The sequence below is a fragment of the Spermophilus citellus genome (assembly GCF_964194105.1).
Source record: "Spermophilus citellus genome assembly, chromosome: 9".
Classification (NCBI taxonomy): domain Eukaryota; kingdom Metazoa; phylum Chordata; class Mammalia; order Rodentia; family Sciuridae; genus Spermophilus; species Spermophilus citellus.
The window spans coordinates 97,310,088-97,328,646 of NC_138191.1; the positions used below are offsets into that span (position 1 = coordinate 97,310,088).

Here is an 18,559-nt window from a genome sequence, read left to right on the forward strand (position 1 = left end):
AGGGCCAAGGAGATAAGCCAGATAGACCACAGGGTCTGACTTCTGCCCTCAGTCCTTTCCTGGCACCACCTGCTAACTTGATACCTTTAAAGTTGGTGAGAGAGAGAAAAAAAATGGGTGCCCAGTGCAGAGAAGAGGGAAGTCAGGGTTCCCAATGCGGATGCACACTCTGGACACTGTCATCCTCCTCTTCTCCCTGCAGACGAGCCCCAGAGAGAGGGAGTGGAAGAGCAGGCCTGTGGGAACTCTAGCCCTCCCAGGACAGCTCCCCACTTCACCCCAGGCCCCTGGTGCAGAGGGTAGGAGTCACATATGTCCTTATCTGGATCAGGTCCTCACAGTTGGAAGGTCAACCCTGGACCTGAAGCATGAAGCCAGTGGCTTGGCAGAGGGAGCCTGCCTGTGGCCCCTTCCTCCTCTAGGGTCACCTCCCTACCTGCCCCTGGGAAGACACCAGGAATTACAGAGCCACCTAGACTTTGGCATCAGACTTGGCCTGTGTCCTGTCTTTGCCCTGTCACAGCCCTGTGACTTGGGCAGGTCCCTTTACTAAGGTCTCTGAAATGGGGACATTGGTGCCACATACTGCACATACCACACCTGGATGCAAGAGGTGCCAGCCACTGCTGACTCCCACCCCATCCACCTTCATGGCCAGAGCATCAGCCCAGCTGGAAGAGGCCCAGGCAGCAGAGAGCAGCAGGAGGGGGCAGCCAGTCACACCAAAGGGTTAGGGTCTGCTGCCCGCACTGGCCAGCACTCGAGCTAGACTTCGAAGGTAGAATGGGTGTTTGTGGGATGGCCATGAGAGAGGACATTCCTTGCAGAGTGACTTGCATGAACAGACTGGAATTTCCTGGCCTGTGCCTGGCTCCTGACATCCTAAAATGTGGGGTGGATACCAAGAGAGGCAGGAGGGTGGGCAGCTGTGTGGAGAGGGGTGGAGGAGGTAGGGGGAGTTAGATGTTAGGGGACCCTGACAAGAGAAGGCAGTGGGCAGGGGATGCAGGGACAGGCGCCAGGGCTGCAAGGGGGGGTGGGGGCTGGCAGAGGCCCCAAGCTGCTTTCCTCAGCCTCCACCATATGGCCCCTTTGCACACTGTATACATGCCCCATCCGGGAACGTGACACAACTGTGCTGTGCCCACTAATGCCCACTGCCAAGCACAGGGCCTGGTGTGTGGTGGGCACAGGACAGCTAAACAGCCAGATAATAAATCAAAGCCACTTCAGTGTACAAATGTGCTTATTAGTCGTACATCAGTTGGCATCAGGGCTGCGCTCCAGATGGACAGGCTGCTCGACACTCAGTGGCCTAGCCCTGGGGGCTCCTGTCATCCCTGATGGTGGCCACATGGCCTCAAGTTTGGAGACAGGGAAACACAGCACAGGGGAGTCCAGGCTACTGCCCAAGCCCTCCCTGGCACAGTGCCCTCAAATTGAGGCCTGGACCTCCACATTCTATGCGAAGATGTGCGCCCACCCTAGTCCTCACAGAGTCCATGGCATTGGGAAGGGTCTTCTCAGTCCAGAGCAGAAAGCACTTCCTTCCTGAGCCCCATTGGTATATTTCTAAGCCAGGATGCCTCCTCTGGGGCCCTAAGCATCTCTGTAGAGCTGAACCAGAGCTCCTGGGGGCTTGGGCAGGACAGACAGACTTGAACGGGTGCTGCTGCTGGGCAGGGTGGGGGCCCCCCAGGGCTAAGAGCATGCCTCTCCTGCAGTTTGAAGGCTGCAGCAAAGCCTTCTCGCGCCTGGAGAACCTCAAGATCCACCTGAGGAGCCACACAGGTGAGAAGCCATACCTGTGTCAGCATCCCGGCTGTCAGAAGGCATTCAGCAACTCCAGCGACCGCGCCAAGCACCAGCGCACCCACCTTGACACGGTAGGCCTGAGGGGGAAGGCCACGGGTAGGGGGTTGCACACAGGCCACCCCCACAACTTGTCTAGTGCAGAACCCTCGCTCTTGTCCTTTGGCCCTGTTGACAGGTGGAGCAGGGTAATTCTTTGGCAGGGGTCTGGGGTGTCCTGTGCATTATGGGATGTTTAGCATTATCCCTGTCTAGAGATTTTCTATCTCCCAGTTGTGATAAAAATATCTGTGGACATTGCCAGATGTTCCTCAGTAGGAGTGTAAACTGGCAAACTCAACAGGGTTCCCCAGTTGGGATGCCCTGATTTGGCCTATGGGTACCAGCCCAGGCCCCAGCATCCTTGCGTATCTGGGCCCCCTTCCTCCCATCCTCTTTTGGGGGCCCGTCTGCCACACCTGGAGGAAGCCACTTTCTGCTCTTCCCACCCCATCCTGGGGATGGGCAGAGGTGCTCCAGGGCCACCTTTTGAGCCTTGAGGACTGTAGATGGAGCTGAGGGGGCAGCGTGAGAGTCTAGGCTTTAGCCACAGTGACCTGGTCTCCAGAGGCCCGGGTCTTTCCACCTGTCTTGATTGTGCTAGACAGAGGGTAACCTGCAGTTGTATCCCAAGGTTGGTCCCAGTCCTCCCCAGAGACCTCAGCACCTAACAGACATGGGTTCTGAAACAGTCCCCATGCTGACCTTGCTGTCAGGGGTCCTTAGCCCATTTGTCAAAGGAAGGAAGCAAGCTCAGGGTCAGTCCTATGCATGGTCACACAGCTGGACAGTGGCAGAGCTGACTCAGATCCAGGCCTTGAGACAGCCTTATTGGCTGGGGGCACATGCTCTGGGAGGACCCCAGCTGCCATGCACCTCAGGAAACTGGGTTCTTCAGCCAAACTCCAAAGCTGGGCCCCAGGCCTGCTTCTCTGCTCCTTCTGCAGATTTGGGGGAGCTCTGTGGCGGGCCAGACCAGCCTGTTCCATACACAGTTAAGGAAACAGAGGTTCACGAGGGCGACTAAGCCGCCAGGCTAAGTTGGTGGCCATGAAACAGCAGAGGCCAGAGCGGAAGGGATACCAACAGGCCCCTCATCCAACTTTTTATTTTATAGCTGGGAAAATGGACCCAGAAAGGGAAGAGGGGACAGGAACTCATTGGGCCAGGCCACACCCTCCACAGTGTGTGTGTGTCTTTCTCTCTCACACACACACAGAGTTCAATCCTTGTGACAACTGAAGGTGTGGGGCCATTATCCCCCTTTTGTAAACCAAGAAACAGACTGGAAGAAATCGAGTCACTTCTCTGCCACAGCAGGCCAGGGGCAGAGCTGGGTTACACCCAGGGGAGTCCAATGCGTTTTGCTGGAAAAAGCTGACATGGCAGCACCCTGGAGGGGTAGAGCTGAGCAGAGGGGACAGAGTAGCAATGAGCAACCCCATCCCCAACCGAAAGCTGAGCCCCACCACCGTCCAGTCTTCACTATCAAAGGCTATGCTGGGACCTGAAGTGAGAAATGATTCTAACAAATCCCCTGCCCCTTGGTTACTTCTCATCCATGGGGCCCTGGCGCCCTGGCACCCTGGCCTAGGCCCTGAGGGGTATAGTTTGTGCCTCAGGATCCCTAGTTATGTCCCCCAGAGGTCTCAAGGCAGTACCAAATCTCTGACCCCTCCCTACCTCCCAGTAACCTACCTACCCTGATTTAGCTCCTTCCTCCTTCCTTAAATTTCTTGGACCTAGCCCCAAAGCAACAGGCTTCTGACCCCAAATTGGTATGCGAGCAGAGCTCCCTCTAATGTTACAGAAGTCATGTCAGCGCAGAATGAGCCACTGGCTTGTCTCAGGCCTTCATCTCCCCAAGAGGCCCCCGGAAGGCTGGGAGGTACAGCCACCAAGCCCAGCACCCCACTTGCACTCAGCTCCCTGCATAGAGACCCATGCATCTCCCCAGGTGCTGTTATCTCAGCACCCACCCTCAGCATCCCAGTGGGCCAGGCCTATGCAAGGCAGGACCTTGCTTTTCAGAAGGGACCCAGCCAGTCCCTAGCTCCCCTTAGCATTGGAGAATATGGGTGTCCTCCACAGGCAAGAAAGTTTCTCCAGGCTGGACAGAACCAGGCCTGGGTTCTCGTCCCAGCGGTCTAAGGAAAGCTACCTCACCTCTCTGGGCTTATTTCCTCAAAGGTAAAATACCTGCCTCTTGAGAAGAGGTATAGAGAGGCCTGCAGATGGTCTGTACAGCCCTTCCTTTCCTGCTGTGTTACTAACCCACTAAATGTGGGCCACATTCTGCCATGCCCCAGGCATCCAGTGTGGGTTTGAGTTTTGGTCGCCATAGGTCCCTGTGTGGATGTGAATAAGCTGCTGTCCTGCTCTAGACCTCAGTTTTCCCATTAGCAAAACGGGTGGGATGGTAATCTCTCCTTTGCCCACTTCACTGGACCACTCAAGCCTGCAGACCGAAGGTGTCCTGGTCACATGCACTCTGGCTGTGAGGTCTGGTGTATCATGTGGGCCTCCATTTCTTCCTCCACAAAGTGGGACTCAGAGGAGACCATGGATGGCCAGTGCATAGCAAAGTGCCTGTACCCAGAGAGCAGCCCAGACCAGAGGGCTTGGTGAGCTACTGTGGTCCATCGCACACATGCCGAGAGGCAGCCTTGCAATTAACAGGAATACAGCGGCCCTGGCTTTGGAGCCTGTGTGGGGACTCTAGGCCTGGGTTTGGCTGCTGGCTTGGGATAGCCATAGGGTTTCCTGAGAGCTCACAGGGGAGCTGAGCCTGAGGAATGTTCTAGACACGTCAAGCCCTGGAAAAATAAACATGGAGATGGGCCCTGCTGCCCTGTTTCCAGGAGAGTGTGCCTGTTACATCGCGCTCTGTTTGACAAAGTGTGTGGATTTGTATCAGTATCCCCAAGGGACAGGGGCTGGCTCGGGGCAGGGCAGGGCAGAGCCCATGGGGACAAGGGGAAGAGAGAGAAAGGGAATGTGTGCGTTGGGATGGGGTCAGGGCCTGTGAGAGAGAGACCATAGGTGTTGGGGTCGAGGTCAGGGCTAGGAAGTGAGTGTTGAGAGGGGCCATGCGTGACCTACGGTGGGTGGTCCGAGCAGGGCTCCCCTCTCCTGCCTTCCTGTTGGCCTCGGCAAGCTTCTCACTGCTGTCTCTCTCTTTTTGCTCTCCTCCATTCATTAACCTGGCGACCTCTGCGGCAGCTCCAAGGTAGGGTCGTCTCTTTCTGCTTCCCCTCCCTGTGAGGTCCCTGGGCCGTGGCACCTCTCCCACCGCCCCTCACTCTGGCAGGGGCAGAGTTGCCTTGAGGTTTGGGGACATGTGGTATGTCTGTCAGGGCACAGAGGTCCCCGGGACTTGTGCTGAGAGGTAGAACGCTCTCACACTCTCTCCTGTCCCTGCAGGCCCAGGTCAGGGGGTTCCCGGGGATCAGAACCACTCAACATGTTCAAGACTGGAAGCCTCTTGAACTTCAAGCTCCAATAGCAGCCAGAATCCCCAAGCAGGGTCTTATGGAAGCCCCTGGGGAGATGTCAGCTAGAGCCATGAGTCCCCAGCCCTGGTTTTACTGGGATTTGGGATCCAGTGTCCCTCTTCTGCACCAGAAGAGAGACCCATCTGATTCAGTGTCCCTCTGAACAGACCCAGCAGCCCAGGGTGGACAGCACTGCTGCCCAAAGCTTGGGCCTGTGGAGGGAGCAGGGTTCAAGGACAGATTAGAAAGAGGGGAAAGGTGGGGGGCATGGGATAGGGTGGGGACAGGAGAAGGGGTGAAGACAGGAGAGGGACCCTGGTCTCAAAAGGGCATAAGTGCCAGGTGAGGGTCTGTGTTCTAAGCACCGTGGAGCCAGTGCCGGGTTTACAGCAGGCACAGCTGGCTTTGTAAGGAAGGAGAATGGGAAGCCTGGGGATGTGACAGAGCCTGGGGCAGGAGTCCTCTCTTGTCTTCCAGGTGAGCAGTGGGGGCAGGACTGGCCCACTCCCCACACATGGGGAATGGCCCCAGCTCTCGGAAGCCAGCACCCTTGGACCACCTGCAGCTGTTGTGGGGAGGACCTGGGTAGCTTGGTCTGTTGGAACCCACCTGCATGCTCCCCACTGCTAGCTGGGTGACCCTGGGAAGATCCTTCGGCCTTTATGCTCCCTCTTCAACTGTCAAGAGGGGAAGGATAGTGAAGGGCTTGCTTGAAAGGGCAAGGCTGGCCAGGCTGGCCCTGTGCTGCACCTCTCCTCTGTGGGCAGCATCTCGCAGGGCTCCTGTCGGCTCACTGCTTTGTTGCAGCTGCGCGATTCAAAGGGTGCACCTTTGTCAGAGCAGTGCCCCCCACCCACCCAAGAACCCATAGAATTCAGTTGTCCCTATTTTGCAGAGGAGAAAAGTGAGGCCCCACAAGAGAAGTCCCAGCATGGTGGGAGAAGGAGACAGAGTCCTTCCTTCACTCTTGGGCCAGGCACCTTTGCACACCTGAGGCCCATAACCTGCTCTGTACCCCGTCCTCCTCCCACAGTAGGTCACCCAGAAGGACCCTGGCCCTCAGAGTCATTCACTGACCTCTGAGGTCACTCACTGACTCTATGTCCCTCTAATGTTACAGAAGCCATATGCCTGTCAGATCCCCGGCTGCTCCAAGCGCTACACGGACCCCAGCTCCCTCCGCAAGCATGTGAAAGCCCACTCAGCCAAAGAGCAGCAGGTGCGGAAGAAGGTAAGGTGACCTCTGAGCCAGCCCCACTCTGCAGATGCACTGCTTCTTACTGCCAGGCCAGCACCAGGCCAGGCACCCACACTGCCTGTGTGTGCTCACCATTGAGTGCCACTCCCCATCTGTCTGTCCATCTGCCTCCCACCTGAGCCAATAGGACTTCACCTGCCCAGGCTGCCCCCAACCCTCGCCCTGTTACCTTCTCCCTACGGCTCCTCAGTGAGCATCTGACATCTGTCCTTGTGCTGAACACTGAGGATGCAAAACAAAAGGCACAGTCCCCAGGATGACTCAGTGCAGCATGATACAGATGACAGCAGGGTGTGAGAGTGGTCAGGGGCCTGGACAAGGGGGCCCCTGCCTGTCTGCAGGGGAGCAGGAGGCCACAGGAGGCAGTGGTCAGGGGTGGACTCTGAAGCCACCTGCATGCTCCCTGCTGCTAGCTGGGTGACCCTGGGAAGGTCCTTCGGCCTTGGTGCTCCCTGTTCTTCAACTGTCGAGAGGGGCAGGACAGTGAAGGGCTTGCTTGAAAGGGCACCACTGGGGACTGAAGAAGAGCACAGAGGACTGAGAGGGGGCACAGAAGCTTGGAAAGGAAGCTGGCGTGTGTGTCCTTCTTTCCAAGGCAAGAGTGAGCACGGGGATGGGAAGAAAAGTGCTCCCCAGAGTGACCAGAGCCCGATGGCTGTGGCATGTGTGGGGCCCTTGGGCACTTGTCTGGCCCGGGCTGGGCAGCATGGTAAGGGGGAGGGGAAGTGACCCAGGGTACCTACCGTAGGATCAAGGCTGTGCCCAGGAGCCTGGGCTCTGTCCAGAGCACAGTTGAAGCAAGAGGCTCTTGAGAAGAGAAGGGACATATCACCTGAGAGACGCCTCTGGGCTGTGTATAAAATGAGCTGGGGGTGGAGGGAGGGAATTCCAAGGCCAGGAAGCCACTGCTGGGAGCAAGAGAAATGGTGGAAGTTGGTCTGGGGAGAGTGAGGAGGGGCTAGGCTGGGCAGTGGAGCAGTAGGTACCCAGGACAAGACTTGGGCAATGGCATGGGTGGAGATGCCCTTTCATCAAGAAAGAGAACCTAGGGGCCAGGTTTGCAGGAGGAAGTGAGCAGTGGGTTCTGTGTTGGACCAGGGAGGGGTGTGAGCTTCTGAGGAAGCCAGGCCAGGGCGGAAAAGCCAGGGTGGGAGGTGGCAGAGCCTCCTGGGCTGCCATAGTTAGTCTTGGTGAAGAGGATTGCAGAGACCACCCGTATGACAGGAGGGTGAGGGGAAAGAGCTTATTAACTTGTTCAACTCAATATAGGGAACCTGCATCGGGCTCCAAACACTGTCCCAGGAACTACAGATATAGCTGCCACTGAAACTGCCAAGGCCTTCTGGGTGCAGAGATGGCATAGACAGGGTTGGAATGCTGGGAATGAGCGGGCTTCATGATGGGCAGGGATAGAGAGGCTCAGGATCTGGGGCTCTACCCTGTAGGCAATGGGGAGCCATTGGAAGTGGCAGAATGGGAAGGAATAGACATAGTCAGAGAAGGGGCTGAACTTCAGGGCGGTTGCCTCCATGGCTCAGGCACTGTACCTACTGCCTCATATACTGCATCTCATTTAGTCCTCCTGTGACCCTAGAAGTGGACACTATTCCCATTTTAGAGATGGAAACTGAGGCTGAGAGGGAGTTAACAAACCAGCCCAGAATCACACAGCCCAGAAGTAACAGGGCCAGGGTTCTATCCCAGACCTGTCTGTAGAACCTGAGTGCTCAGCACTACTTTCAAGTGGAAGTCTCTGAGTAGGAACAAGAAATGGCCCAGGTTTCAGCAGGCTGGGGCTCCCGGTCAGGAAGGCTCCTGTCCCAAGTGGACCAGTGCCCAAGGACAGGAATCCTGCCCTGGTTTTCCCAGGCTCCATACTTGGCTCCCCCTGAGCCCTTAGGGACTTAGGGCCGCAGATCTGCAAACTTCCCAACAATAAGCCTCCATTAGGAGCCACGGGATGATGAATCTTTCTGGGTAAAGCGACCCTTGTATTATGACAACTCCTTGGCAGCCCTGCTGCATTTCAGAGAGAATTAGAAATGCTTTTCTTCCTTAATTCTCCTCTCCCGCTGTTCCTAATCCCATCGACATTGCGGTCTGCAGGAACATGCCTTGGCCTCTTTTGCCAGAAACTTCATTTACATGGAAAACAGCTGCTGGGTCAGGGAGCTGGGAGCCCGCGTGCGTCGGGCCTGACGTGCCTCCCTCAGGCTGGTGTCAACCTTCAGCCTGGGAGGGTGGACACATCCTTGGAGACTCGCTCTGAGCCCCTGCCGGGGACATGGGTCAAGGCTCTCCCCTGCTCTGGGACTGTTTTGTCCTGGGTCAAGGGAGTGTTCCGATAAGTCAGTCCACAGGCCTCGGGCTCTACAGCCCAGCTCAGGGTTCCATCCAATGCACATGCTGCCACTCATCATCCAGGGTCCCCAGGGTGCCCCCCCATCCCCATTCTGGCTCCTCTGGAGAGGTGGAGATGTTCCAAAATGACTGTCCTTGGGAACAGCCAAAGGCTGTTGGGCAGAGCTTGGCTTGGATTACCGGGTGCAGCCCAGTCCAGGCTTGCTTTTAGCCAGGTCCCTTCATCCATATACCAATCCCTTATGCCTGCTGTCATGTGACCACATGGGGCCCAAAAGTAGCTGGAACCGAGCCAGCCCTACACACCTGCTTCACAAAGCCTCCTTCACCGTACCCATCACCTCTGCTCCTGTGGCAGGCGGGGGCAGAGCATAGTCATTGCTGCAAATCACAAGCAGGGTAGGCGAGACCCGGAGAGTCTAGGTTACTTATCCAGTGTACGCAAGAAGTAAGAGGTGCAACTGGATCTGAACCCAGCTCTTCTGTGCCTAGCACTGGACCGTCCACTGCCTCTTGTACAGAGAAGAGGCATGGTGGGGCAGATGCCGCATGCCTGCTGTGCTTTTCTCCCACTGCCTCAGTGCGCACACCGTGTGTGCTGCTCACCTCCAACTGACCTCAGAAGGCCGATGGCTGCTTCTCGCTGTCCATCTAGCTTTGTGCTGAGGCCATACCACATGGCTGCTCCCAGCCAGAGACTGCGTGCAGCCCTCAGGGATCAAAGGTCACCAGCAGCCCCCTCCCAAGAGATACAGGACCCCTAACTCCCAGTCAAGAAGGCTTCCCCCTCCTGCCCTGGATCAGTGGGTCAGGGGGCATTCCCAGCCCCCCTGACCATGCCCCCTTTCTGTCACACGTGCACTTGCCCTCAAAATCCTGGTGTATCGAATCCCATCTTGGCGACTGCTGCTTAAGGACCCAGGAATAACACAGTCCTCACATTGTATACCATCACCTCGCGTCACAGATGAGGAAACTGAGGTTCAGGGAGGAGAAGGGGCTTACCCTGGGCTGCCGACCTGCTTCTAAAACAAGGGGAGCTGGTGGACAGGCGGTCTGCCTCTAACGCCCCCTCTCTGCTTGCTCCCAAGCTGAACGCAGGCCCTAATGCCGAGGCTGATGTCCTGAGCGAGTGTCTGGCCCTGCACCAGCTTCACACGTCCACACAGCTGGCTGCCAGTGACGGGAAGGGCAGTCGAGCCCTGGGCCAGGAGCTGCTCCCGGGTAAGTGTGCAGGGAGGTGGGGCCGGGGGCTGAGCATTCCATAGAGCAGGGATGCTCCCTGGGCCCTGGGCCACAGGGCTGAGACCTGTCACAGGGCGCCCACTCCTCTGGACTTGATTGTCTGCTACCCACCCTTTGGCTCCCGACCTTCAACCCATCTTCTCCTCCAGCTCATTTCACTAGGCAGATGCCCCTCCATACCCTTCCATGGCTCCCACTGCCCATAGGGAAATCCTGTGCTTCTCAGCCTGGCCTCACCAGGCCTGGGAGCTCTTGGAGTCCTCTTGTCTCAACCTTGGCACTTTGGATCCAATTCCCTGAATATTTTGCTCCTTTTAACTCCGAAGCACCCCACCTTTGCTAGCCTCCCCTCCCCTTTCTTTACTAAGGGGGCTCCTGCTCTACCCATAGGACCCACCTCCTGCCCACTCCTCCAGGAAGCCTTCCTCTGGGTTGCCTGCTGCTCCAGGGCTGAGCACTCTGGGATGTCACTGTTTCCCATCTGTCAACCTGTCATACTGACTGTGAGCTCCTCTGGGGCAGACTAGGGTCCTCCTCACCACAGAGTCACCAGCACCCCAGGCCGGGGGTATATGCAGCACTGCCCCAAACATTGTAAAGAGAGGTTGTGGCCCTAGGTCTAAGATCCAGGAAGAACCACCCATTTTAGCCAAGCATGGAGGTGCACACTTGTATTCCCAGCAGTGATCAAGATTTCAAAGCCAGCCTCAGCAACATAGTGAGGCCCTAAACAACTTGGCAAGACCCTGTCTCTAAATAAAATATAAAAAGGGCTGGAGACATGGGCCAGAGGTTAAATACTCCTGGGTTCAATCCCCAGTACTAAAACAACAACAACAACAACAACAACAACAAACCATTTTGCACTGGCCGTGGCCTGAAGGCCTGTTTCATTCCCAGCACAGCTCCTGCTTCAGAAGAGAAATCTAGGGCTGGGGTCCTGGCTCAGTGGTGGAGCTTACCTAGCATGTGTGAGGCACTGGGGCAGACTAGGGTCCTCAGCACCACATTAAAAAAAAATACAAGTATTATATTCATCTACAATTTTAAAATATTTTAAAATCAAAGAAGAAGAAAAGAAATCCAAGGCTCCCAGAGGGTGGGCAACTAGGCCAAAACCTACTACCAGCTCATCATTAAACTCTGGCCCAGAAATGGGGCTTCCTGAGCCCTGGACCCTGCAGGCCCACTGGGCCTGACACCCAAAGCCTCTGGTTTGGCCAAGGCAGCCTGGCTATCCTTCCAGCAGCTGCCGGCTATGGGGCAGGTTGCAGGCCACGGCAGGAATTCCTGGCCCTGTGGCTTGGGAATCCAGCCCAGATGAGGCAGCATGGCCTTTGGATTCCAGCTGATAGTTCCTGCACTCTGCCCCTGATTCTCCAAAGAAACCTCGGCATTAGAGAGAAAGCTGTGTCCACCCTCTGGGATTTCTTGAATTACTCTAAACCATTTGAAACATTTAAAAAAATTTTTCTCATTATTCTTCCTCTCAACGTTCAAGTAGCAACAGATTTTAAGACATGTCAAAACCTTCCCCAAAATCTTTGGGGAAGCAGGTTTTCACCCTTTTTTCAGGTGGACACTCAGGGGAGGGCCCACTCCCTCCCCTCCAGCTAGGGCCCCTCTACCATAGCTGCTGTTTACAGGGTCAGAATTCCCAAATGGCAGGGCTGAAAGGACCACAAGCAGGACCAGCCCACGGATGAGGACACATGGGCCAGCACCCAACAGCCGGTTGGGACTGCTTGGAGCTCAAGTTGGGGATTCCTGGGCTATCCCAGACTCCATGGGAAAGGGCACTAATACCACCAACGGCTGTCCCAGGGTGAAGGTCCTGCAGCTCCAGCATTCCTACCTTGGGAGGATCTGGACCGGGCAGAAGGACTAACCAGGGCCATCCAGAAGAGAGTGGCGGGTCCAGATCCGAGGGCTATTTGTTTTCCCAGATGAGCGCAGAGCTGTCCTTGGGGAGAGGGCTGGGGGCAGCAGTCATCATCTCTGGGGCACCTGCTTGGGTTGGTCCCTCTACAATACCATCTCACTTGATCCCCAGCTATCACCCATGCCACAGATGAGCAACAAAGTCCACCAAAGGCAGTGTCACAGGGAGAAGGACCTTAGGCTAATGCCAGCCTGCTGGGACCTGCTGCTCTGGCCTGAGACAGCGAGGAAGTGATACTTTCCTCCCTGCTTTGTGCCTCAGTTTCCTTCCCAAACCTGCTGAGAAAACGCACCAGGAGCGGCAGAGGGCCTGGGCCTGTGCATGTCAACTACAACCCTTGCCACTTGGAAGGCCCCAGCCTGCCTGCTGGGAAGTGACAGAGGCAGAGCTGAGCCAGGCCCTGAACCTGAGGCTGTGTTCTTACCTGAAAGGCTAGTGCCCTGCTGCCAACACTACCTCGATGCCATACTGAGCATCTACTGTACACTGCCCCTGTGCTGGTCCCTGACCTTCAGCTGTTTCCATCACATTGAGGATGGGGAAGGAACAGTCAGGCAAACCCAGGGGCCCTAGATTCCCAGATTCATCCTACAGGTTCTTCTGCAGGCCACATAGTAGATGGCTGAGGCACAGCTGGGAGCAGATGTTGGGGCCAGCAATTAGGCGTACCTGCCTGATGATTGACAGTGCCTCTCTACAGCCTGATGAGGAGTGTTTGCAGGGAGGCTTCTTGGGTTCTCGCTCTTGCTGATTATAGGAAGCTTCTGCAAGTAGGAGACCCTCAGGAGCGTATCTGGCAGGTCTGTCTTCAGACTCACAGTGCCATGATAGGCAGGGAGGATGTGGGTGAGAAGCATGAGGTCACATGGCTGGGGAGAGGGAGCAGGACTATCGGGACTCCAGGCCTTCCCAGCTGACAGGCCCCAAATTGGTTCAAGATGGTAGGCAAGGAGGGGCTGAGGGAGTGGCGAGGGAGAGCCCTGTGCCAGGCTCCCTCTAGAGATCCCCTCAGTGCCTTCCTGTGTGAGCTGGCAGTGATGTGGCCATAGCAGGGAGGGCACCTGATAGATGGAGAGACAGGCAGTGCTGCCCATGAGAACAGAGATCCCCAAGGTGGAGAGGCCTGTGGCCGAGAGCTGGAGGGTGCTCGGGACCGACCCCGACCCCAGAGTCTCACAGCTAGCTGGAAGCCTGAGCCAGAGCTGTGGCCCCTAGCTGGACATCTAGCCTGAGACAAAGCCACTGCTATTTCCTGGGCCAGCCTCAATTGGACTTTCTTTCCATATGGCCTAGGAGGCAGGCCTGAGTAACTGCCCACCGTGCGGCTTTGGGCCAATCATGCATCTTGTTAAGATTACTTTCTTCAACTCAAAAATGGATCATATTATCTCCCCTGTCGACAGTTTGAAGATGATTAGGCCACATATGTGGAGATTGAACTTGGCACACATACGTTCATGAGCAGGGCGTGACTCTTGTCTCAGAGGAGACTTTCGCCCAGCTCAGCCCAGCCACAGGTGCCTGCCAGAGACAGACTGAGGTCTCCAGGCCAGCGCTACGTTGTCCAGCAGTTCTAACACAGACCTTAAGGGGGCGCATTCTCTCCGCTGGCTACAGTCTATTTCTTGCCCCCTGCAGTCCCTGCCAAGCCCAGTTCCCTGCAGCAGCCTCTGGAGTTGCAGGCCCAGGTCAGGAGATCCAGCCTGGGATGTGCTAGTCTTGGAACCGCAAATAAATGACAAGTAAACTGTACCCCATCCTTGAAGGAACCTGTCTTCTCAGATTGTTTCTTATTGCCCGATAAAGACCAATGGGTCTAGATACACAATGGCCAGAGTGACATTCAAGAGGTCACACCTGGCCATGAGAGGGGGCACTGACCAGGTGGAGTAGATGCTGCACTGGTGTAGCCCAGACCACAGCTGCTGGGGCCACCAAGTCCTCCCAAGGTTATCACCTTGATGCATTGATTTCAGGGAAGATGCCACTTTCTGTTCAAATAAAAACCTGGCTAGATTGAAGAGAGAAGGCAAAATTGGCCTCATTTTTTTTTCCAGATAAAATAGGGAGCATCAAAAACTTGGCAGTCCTTGCTGTGTGCCCCCTCGGGCTTCTATCCCAGAGGAAGGGTTCCTCAGTGAAGGCAGTTAGAGAATGCTGGCCTCAATAGTTCTAAAACTCTCAACTGGGCCTCTGGACCAATACCTGACTGATCTAATGTCCCCCATTGATTTATTAGCCCACCTTCTTAACAAGGGGGAGAGATGGTAAAAGGTGGGATCGCCCTGTAAGTGTCTTCTATAGGGATAGAATCTGAGGCTAGAACACAGCTGACTTCTCAGTTGGGACCCTTAGGCAGTGTACAGTCTGAACAACCACCCATGGCAGCTTCTCTCAGAGGTCTCCCAGGCCAGCTGGGGTAATCATCCTTTCTTCAGAACCTTTCACCGGCACACCTCTGAGGATGGATAGCTCACTCTATCCAAAGGCACTCCATTACCCTGCAGCACCCTTGCCTATCAGAAGGGACCACCAAGCCCTGAGAACTGGTTCCTGCTTCTCTCAAAGTTCTTTTTGTTCCATGTCCCCATCAGGGGAAATTCAGAGCAATCCCTGCTTCTCCGGATGGCCCCATAGAGGTCTGCGGTGGCCTGCTCCATACAAGCCTCTACCCCAACACACACACACACACACACACACACACACACACACAGGGTCTGAACACCCTGTGCTTCTCACAATCCCTTGCCAGCCCTCTTCTGCCATCAGAGTTGGCCCCAGCTGGACACAGCCTTTTGGCCAGGGCCTAAATCAAACAGAGTGGGGTCATCACCTTCCTTGTGTAGCACCTATACTTCCTCTAATACAACCTTACTCATTTCCCTTCTTGTCGTCTTCTCTATAAGTAGGCACGCGGTGCCTGGGCCATCCACAGCCATCTCTAGGGGTGGCCAAAGCCCAGTGATATTTCCTTGGTTCCCCGCAGGTGTGTATCCTGGCTCCGTTGCCTCTCATAATGGGCTTGTTCCAGGCATCCTGCCCCCCACACATGATGTCCCTTCCAGGCACCACCCATTGGACGTCACCACCAGTTCACACCATCATCTGTCCCCTCTACCCACAGCTGACAGTACCAGGGATGGGTACGTACACCATACCAGTTCCCCTTAGGGGACGGCAGGCATCCCGCGCTGCCTGGGCGTTCTGCGTGATGGGGTAGCTTGCATCTATGAAGCACTTACTGCATGCTCTGCTCTGTCTCACACTGTCTGGGCACCTTCATCCATGCCTCCCAGTGACCCTGTGAGGCAGATGGCGTTGGTCCCTGGCTTCTGGGGGCCCCAGGAAGATTCTGTGCCCCCACCTGTCTTCTGTCACCCCAGGCCTCCCTGGGAGCCTCGCCAGGCTTCTCTGTGCTCCTCGTGTTGGATGAGTGGACTCGACTTCTCAGGCCCCCTGCAGACATGCTGGCCTGGGCATCTCTGGCCACTGCAGCTGTGAGCCCAGCCCGGCCTGCAGGTCACTGCAGAGGGGGTCGCTCTCCCTGCGTTCAATGTGGTTTTCACAGTGACCACTGATTACCTGGCAGTGTGTTCCTTGCTGACCCCGACACTGCTGAAGTCTGTTGGGCTTGTGCGGAGTACAGAGAGGCTAAGGCCCTGCCATTGTTGTTTGCCATAGCAGTGACTTGATCTGATTTGTCACCCAAGGCCTGGCCCCAGCAGCACCTTCCTCCCCACGGCTGTAGCCTTCGCCTTGGCCAGCACGTGCCTGGGACCAGCCTGGCTTCACCACCCACTGACGTTAACTGGGCTCCTCCTCCCGTTCATCATCCATTCCTCTGTGTTCCGTTATTGAGTGCCGCTGGATTGGCCCTGGGCCCAGTCTGGGACTACCAATCACGATGAGTGGGAGGAGGAGCAGGGGGAGGACAGGCCTGCAGAGACTGGCCATACAGGGCAGGTGCACCAAGGGAGGAAGCCCCCAGGGGAATCCAGTGGGCTGGGGCTGGGGGAGAGCATCAGGGAAGGCTGCCTGGAGGAGGCAGTGCTAAGCCAGGCTTCCAGGTAGAAGGCAGAGTCGTGTGGTAGACAGGTGGCAGAGGAGGGAGAGCATGGCATGCTGCCATTGTGTGGGGTGCCAAGTGTGGGGAGAGGTCACCAGGGCCAGGCCATGAGGCCCGTAATGGGGCTGTGTCCTGAAAGGTGTTGAGCAGTGATGTGGTCAGGTTTGGGAGGAGAACGTGCCTTGCCCACAGCAGGAGGCTGGACCGTGGTGGGATGGGATGCAGCATGGCAGCCTGAGCCGGGCTGATCTGGACAGGGGAAGGGACACCAGAAGGCAACAGTGCACAGGACAGCAGAAGTCAGGAAACCTGGCTGGGCAGAGAGGGGGGCACTTCAGAGAGGAGTCCAGAGTGGGCAGAGCAGATCGCAGAGCGTCAGGATCTGCGGGAGATTGTGGTGGAGCACGAGCAAACAGCCACGAAGAGGCAGCCTGTTGGGGTACAAAGGGCGACCCAGAAAACGGAGCCCTCCCTGAGCCTCAGTGTCTTCCTCTAGAAACCTTCCTGTAGGAACACGGTGACGGTCAGCTGCACATGCCTGACGTTTTACGTGTCACCTGGTATAGGTACCTTTGACAGGAACCCCCTGCCCCCCGCCAGCTTAGGCCACCTGCTCACCCTCCAGCTGGCCCCAAACATCTTCAGCCCCATGGCTCAGGCCAGTGCCCTCTGCTCTGCCTCATTCTCACCTGCCTGCCACCGCATGGGTGCTGTCAAGAATCTCTGCAGCCAGAGGCAGGGTGGTGACGAGACCAGATTCTGTCTGCCTGCAGAACGGCCAGGAGTCACCCCCCAGCCAGGTGCCCCGGCTCTCAGTTTAGCATGGGGGGAGGGCCCTGTGCCCCTCGCCAGCCCCAGGCTCGGCCTGAATGGGTTCCTTTTTCATCCCCTGAGAAGAGAGTGGGGGAAGGGACTCAGCCTCCCTTTCCTGCCAAAGTCAACAGGGAACGGCCACTCAAGGCTCCCCAGTGGTTTGCTGGGACGTTTAAATAGCTTGACAGAATTATCTGATTCACTCAAAAATATGCTAAGAGGGCCTGACTTCATGACCAAATGTATTTACCCTGGCTCAGAGAAGATGCCAAATAGGGTGGGTTTTTCCTGGTCCTGGGCGAGGTATGAGCCCTTGCTCTGCCAGGCCAGCCAGAGTTCATGTTCGGGTCCCTAGGTTCCAACCGAAGCCAAGCATCTGATGGTGGATGCATTGGCATGACTCAGAAGGGGGCTCCAGGTGACCTCTTCTCCTTCGGGAGTTCAGGTGGAGCGGCTTAGCCTCTGCCCGCATGTCTGCTGCGGGTGGAGTGGGGCTTTGTCTGACTTCACTGACTGTGAAGGTGGCAAACGTGCGCTTGGCAGGTCGCACAGGAAAACAAACCTGGAGAAGGCTGGAGCTTGCCCGCTGGAGCTGGCCGCTCTTGGGCAGTGCTGTTCACCGCAATCTAGAAACCTGTTTGCCAGAGTTATCAGTTGTTTGCCATGTGAGACCCTGTTCTGGACAGCAAGGACCCAGAGGGCAGAGAGCTGGGCCTCTCCACAGGCACTGCCAGGACAGAGCTGGGCCACAAGTGCCCGGATGGGATGCGGACCACACAACAACCACAGGATAGCTGGAGGATGGAGGATGCTCTCGGGGCTGACCTGCCTCTGCCTGTCCCTGCCCTGCCTTCAGTGATGGACCCCAGATGCATGATGGCAGCACAATGGAGGGGCAGGGACAGTAGGATTCCCAGCTGGAGGGAGCAGAGGGTGACCAAGCACAGCTTCAGACAAGGAGCTCCATCCCCAGCCTCTCTCCATATCACAGTCCTACTTTCCTTGGAGGGCAGATCTGTCCCAATAAAACCTCATATCGCAGAGAATGCGTGAGGGTAACAAGGTGACACTGAGTTTGCAGTCTACCTTAATGCAGGTGTCCAACGAACCCAAACAAGAAAATGGAGACTGAGTTCCACTTTCTCCCCGCATGTGGCTGTAAGCCAGGGGCTCCCGTGGCCCTGCCTCTGCACCCTGAGCCTCCTGCTGACGTCCCTCCTCTCTGTGCTCTACAGGTTGGGGCCCAGCCTCCTCTCACCCATGGTCAGCCCTCTAAAGGGGCTTGGCCCACCACCGCTGCCGCCGTCCTCCCAGAGCCAGTCTCCGGGTGGCCAGCCCTTCTCCACGCTCCCCAGCAAGCCGTCCTACCCACCCTTCCAGAGCCCTCTGCCCCCGCCCCTGCCCAGCCCACAAGGTAAGCCCTGGCCCGGCCCTCTGCACCCACGCCCATTCCTGGGGGACCCAAGAGTAGTGACACACTGTCCCGGGGAAGCCGATGGGCACTTCAGGAACCACAGGCCAGCCACTGA

The 18,559-nt window shown here is 56.6% G+C and overlaps 1 protein-coding gene across 4 annotated transcripts in view; it reads left to right on the forward strand.

Annotated features, from left to right (window-relative positions):
* GLIS1 (GLIS family zinc finger 1) overlaps nucleotides 1–18,559 on the forward strand; it is a 195,625-nt gene that overhangs the window by 173,800 nt on the left and 3,266 nt on the right. For 3 of the 4 annotated variants that reach the window (XM_081306750.1, XM_081306751.1, XM_081306753.1), the window contains 5 exons: nucleotides 1,725–1,886; nucleotides 6,466–6,576; nucleotides 10,056–10,188; nucleotides 15,138–15,294; nucleotides 18,266–18,444. In XM_081306750.1, the coding sequence (XP_081162876.1) occupies nucleotides 1,725–1,886; nucleotides 6,466–6,576; nucleotides 10,056–10,188; nucleotides 15,138–15,294; nucleotides 18,266–18,444 (742 nt within the window). The remainder of the gene's footprint in view (nucleotides 1–1,724; nucleotides 1,887–6,465; nucleotides 6,577–10,055; nucleotides 10,189–15,137; nucleotides 15,295–18,265; nucleotides 18,445–18,559) is intronic. The other variant, XM_081306752.1, reaches the window with a different exon arrangement.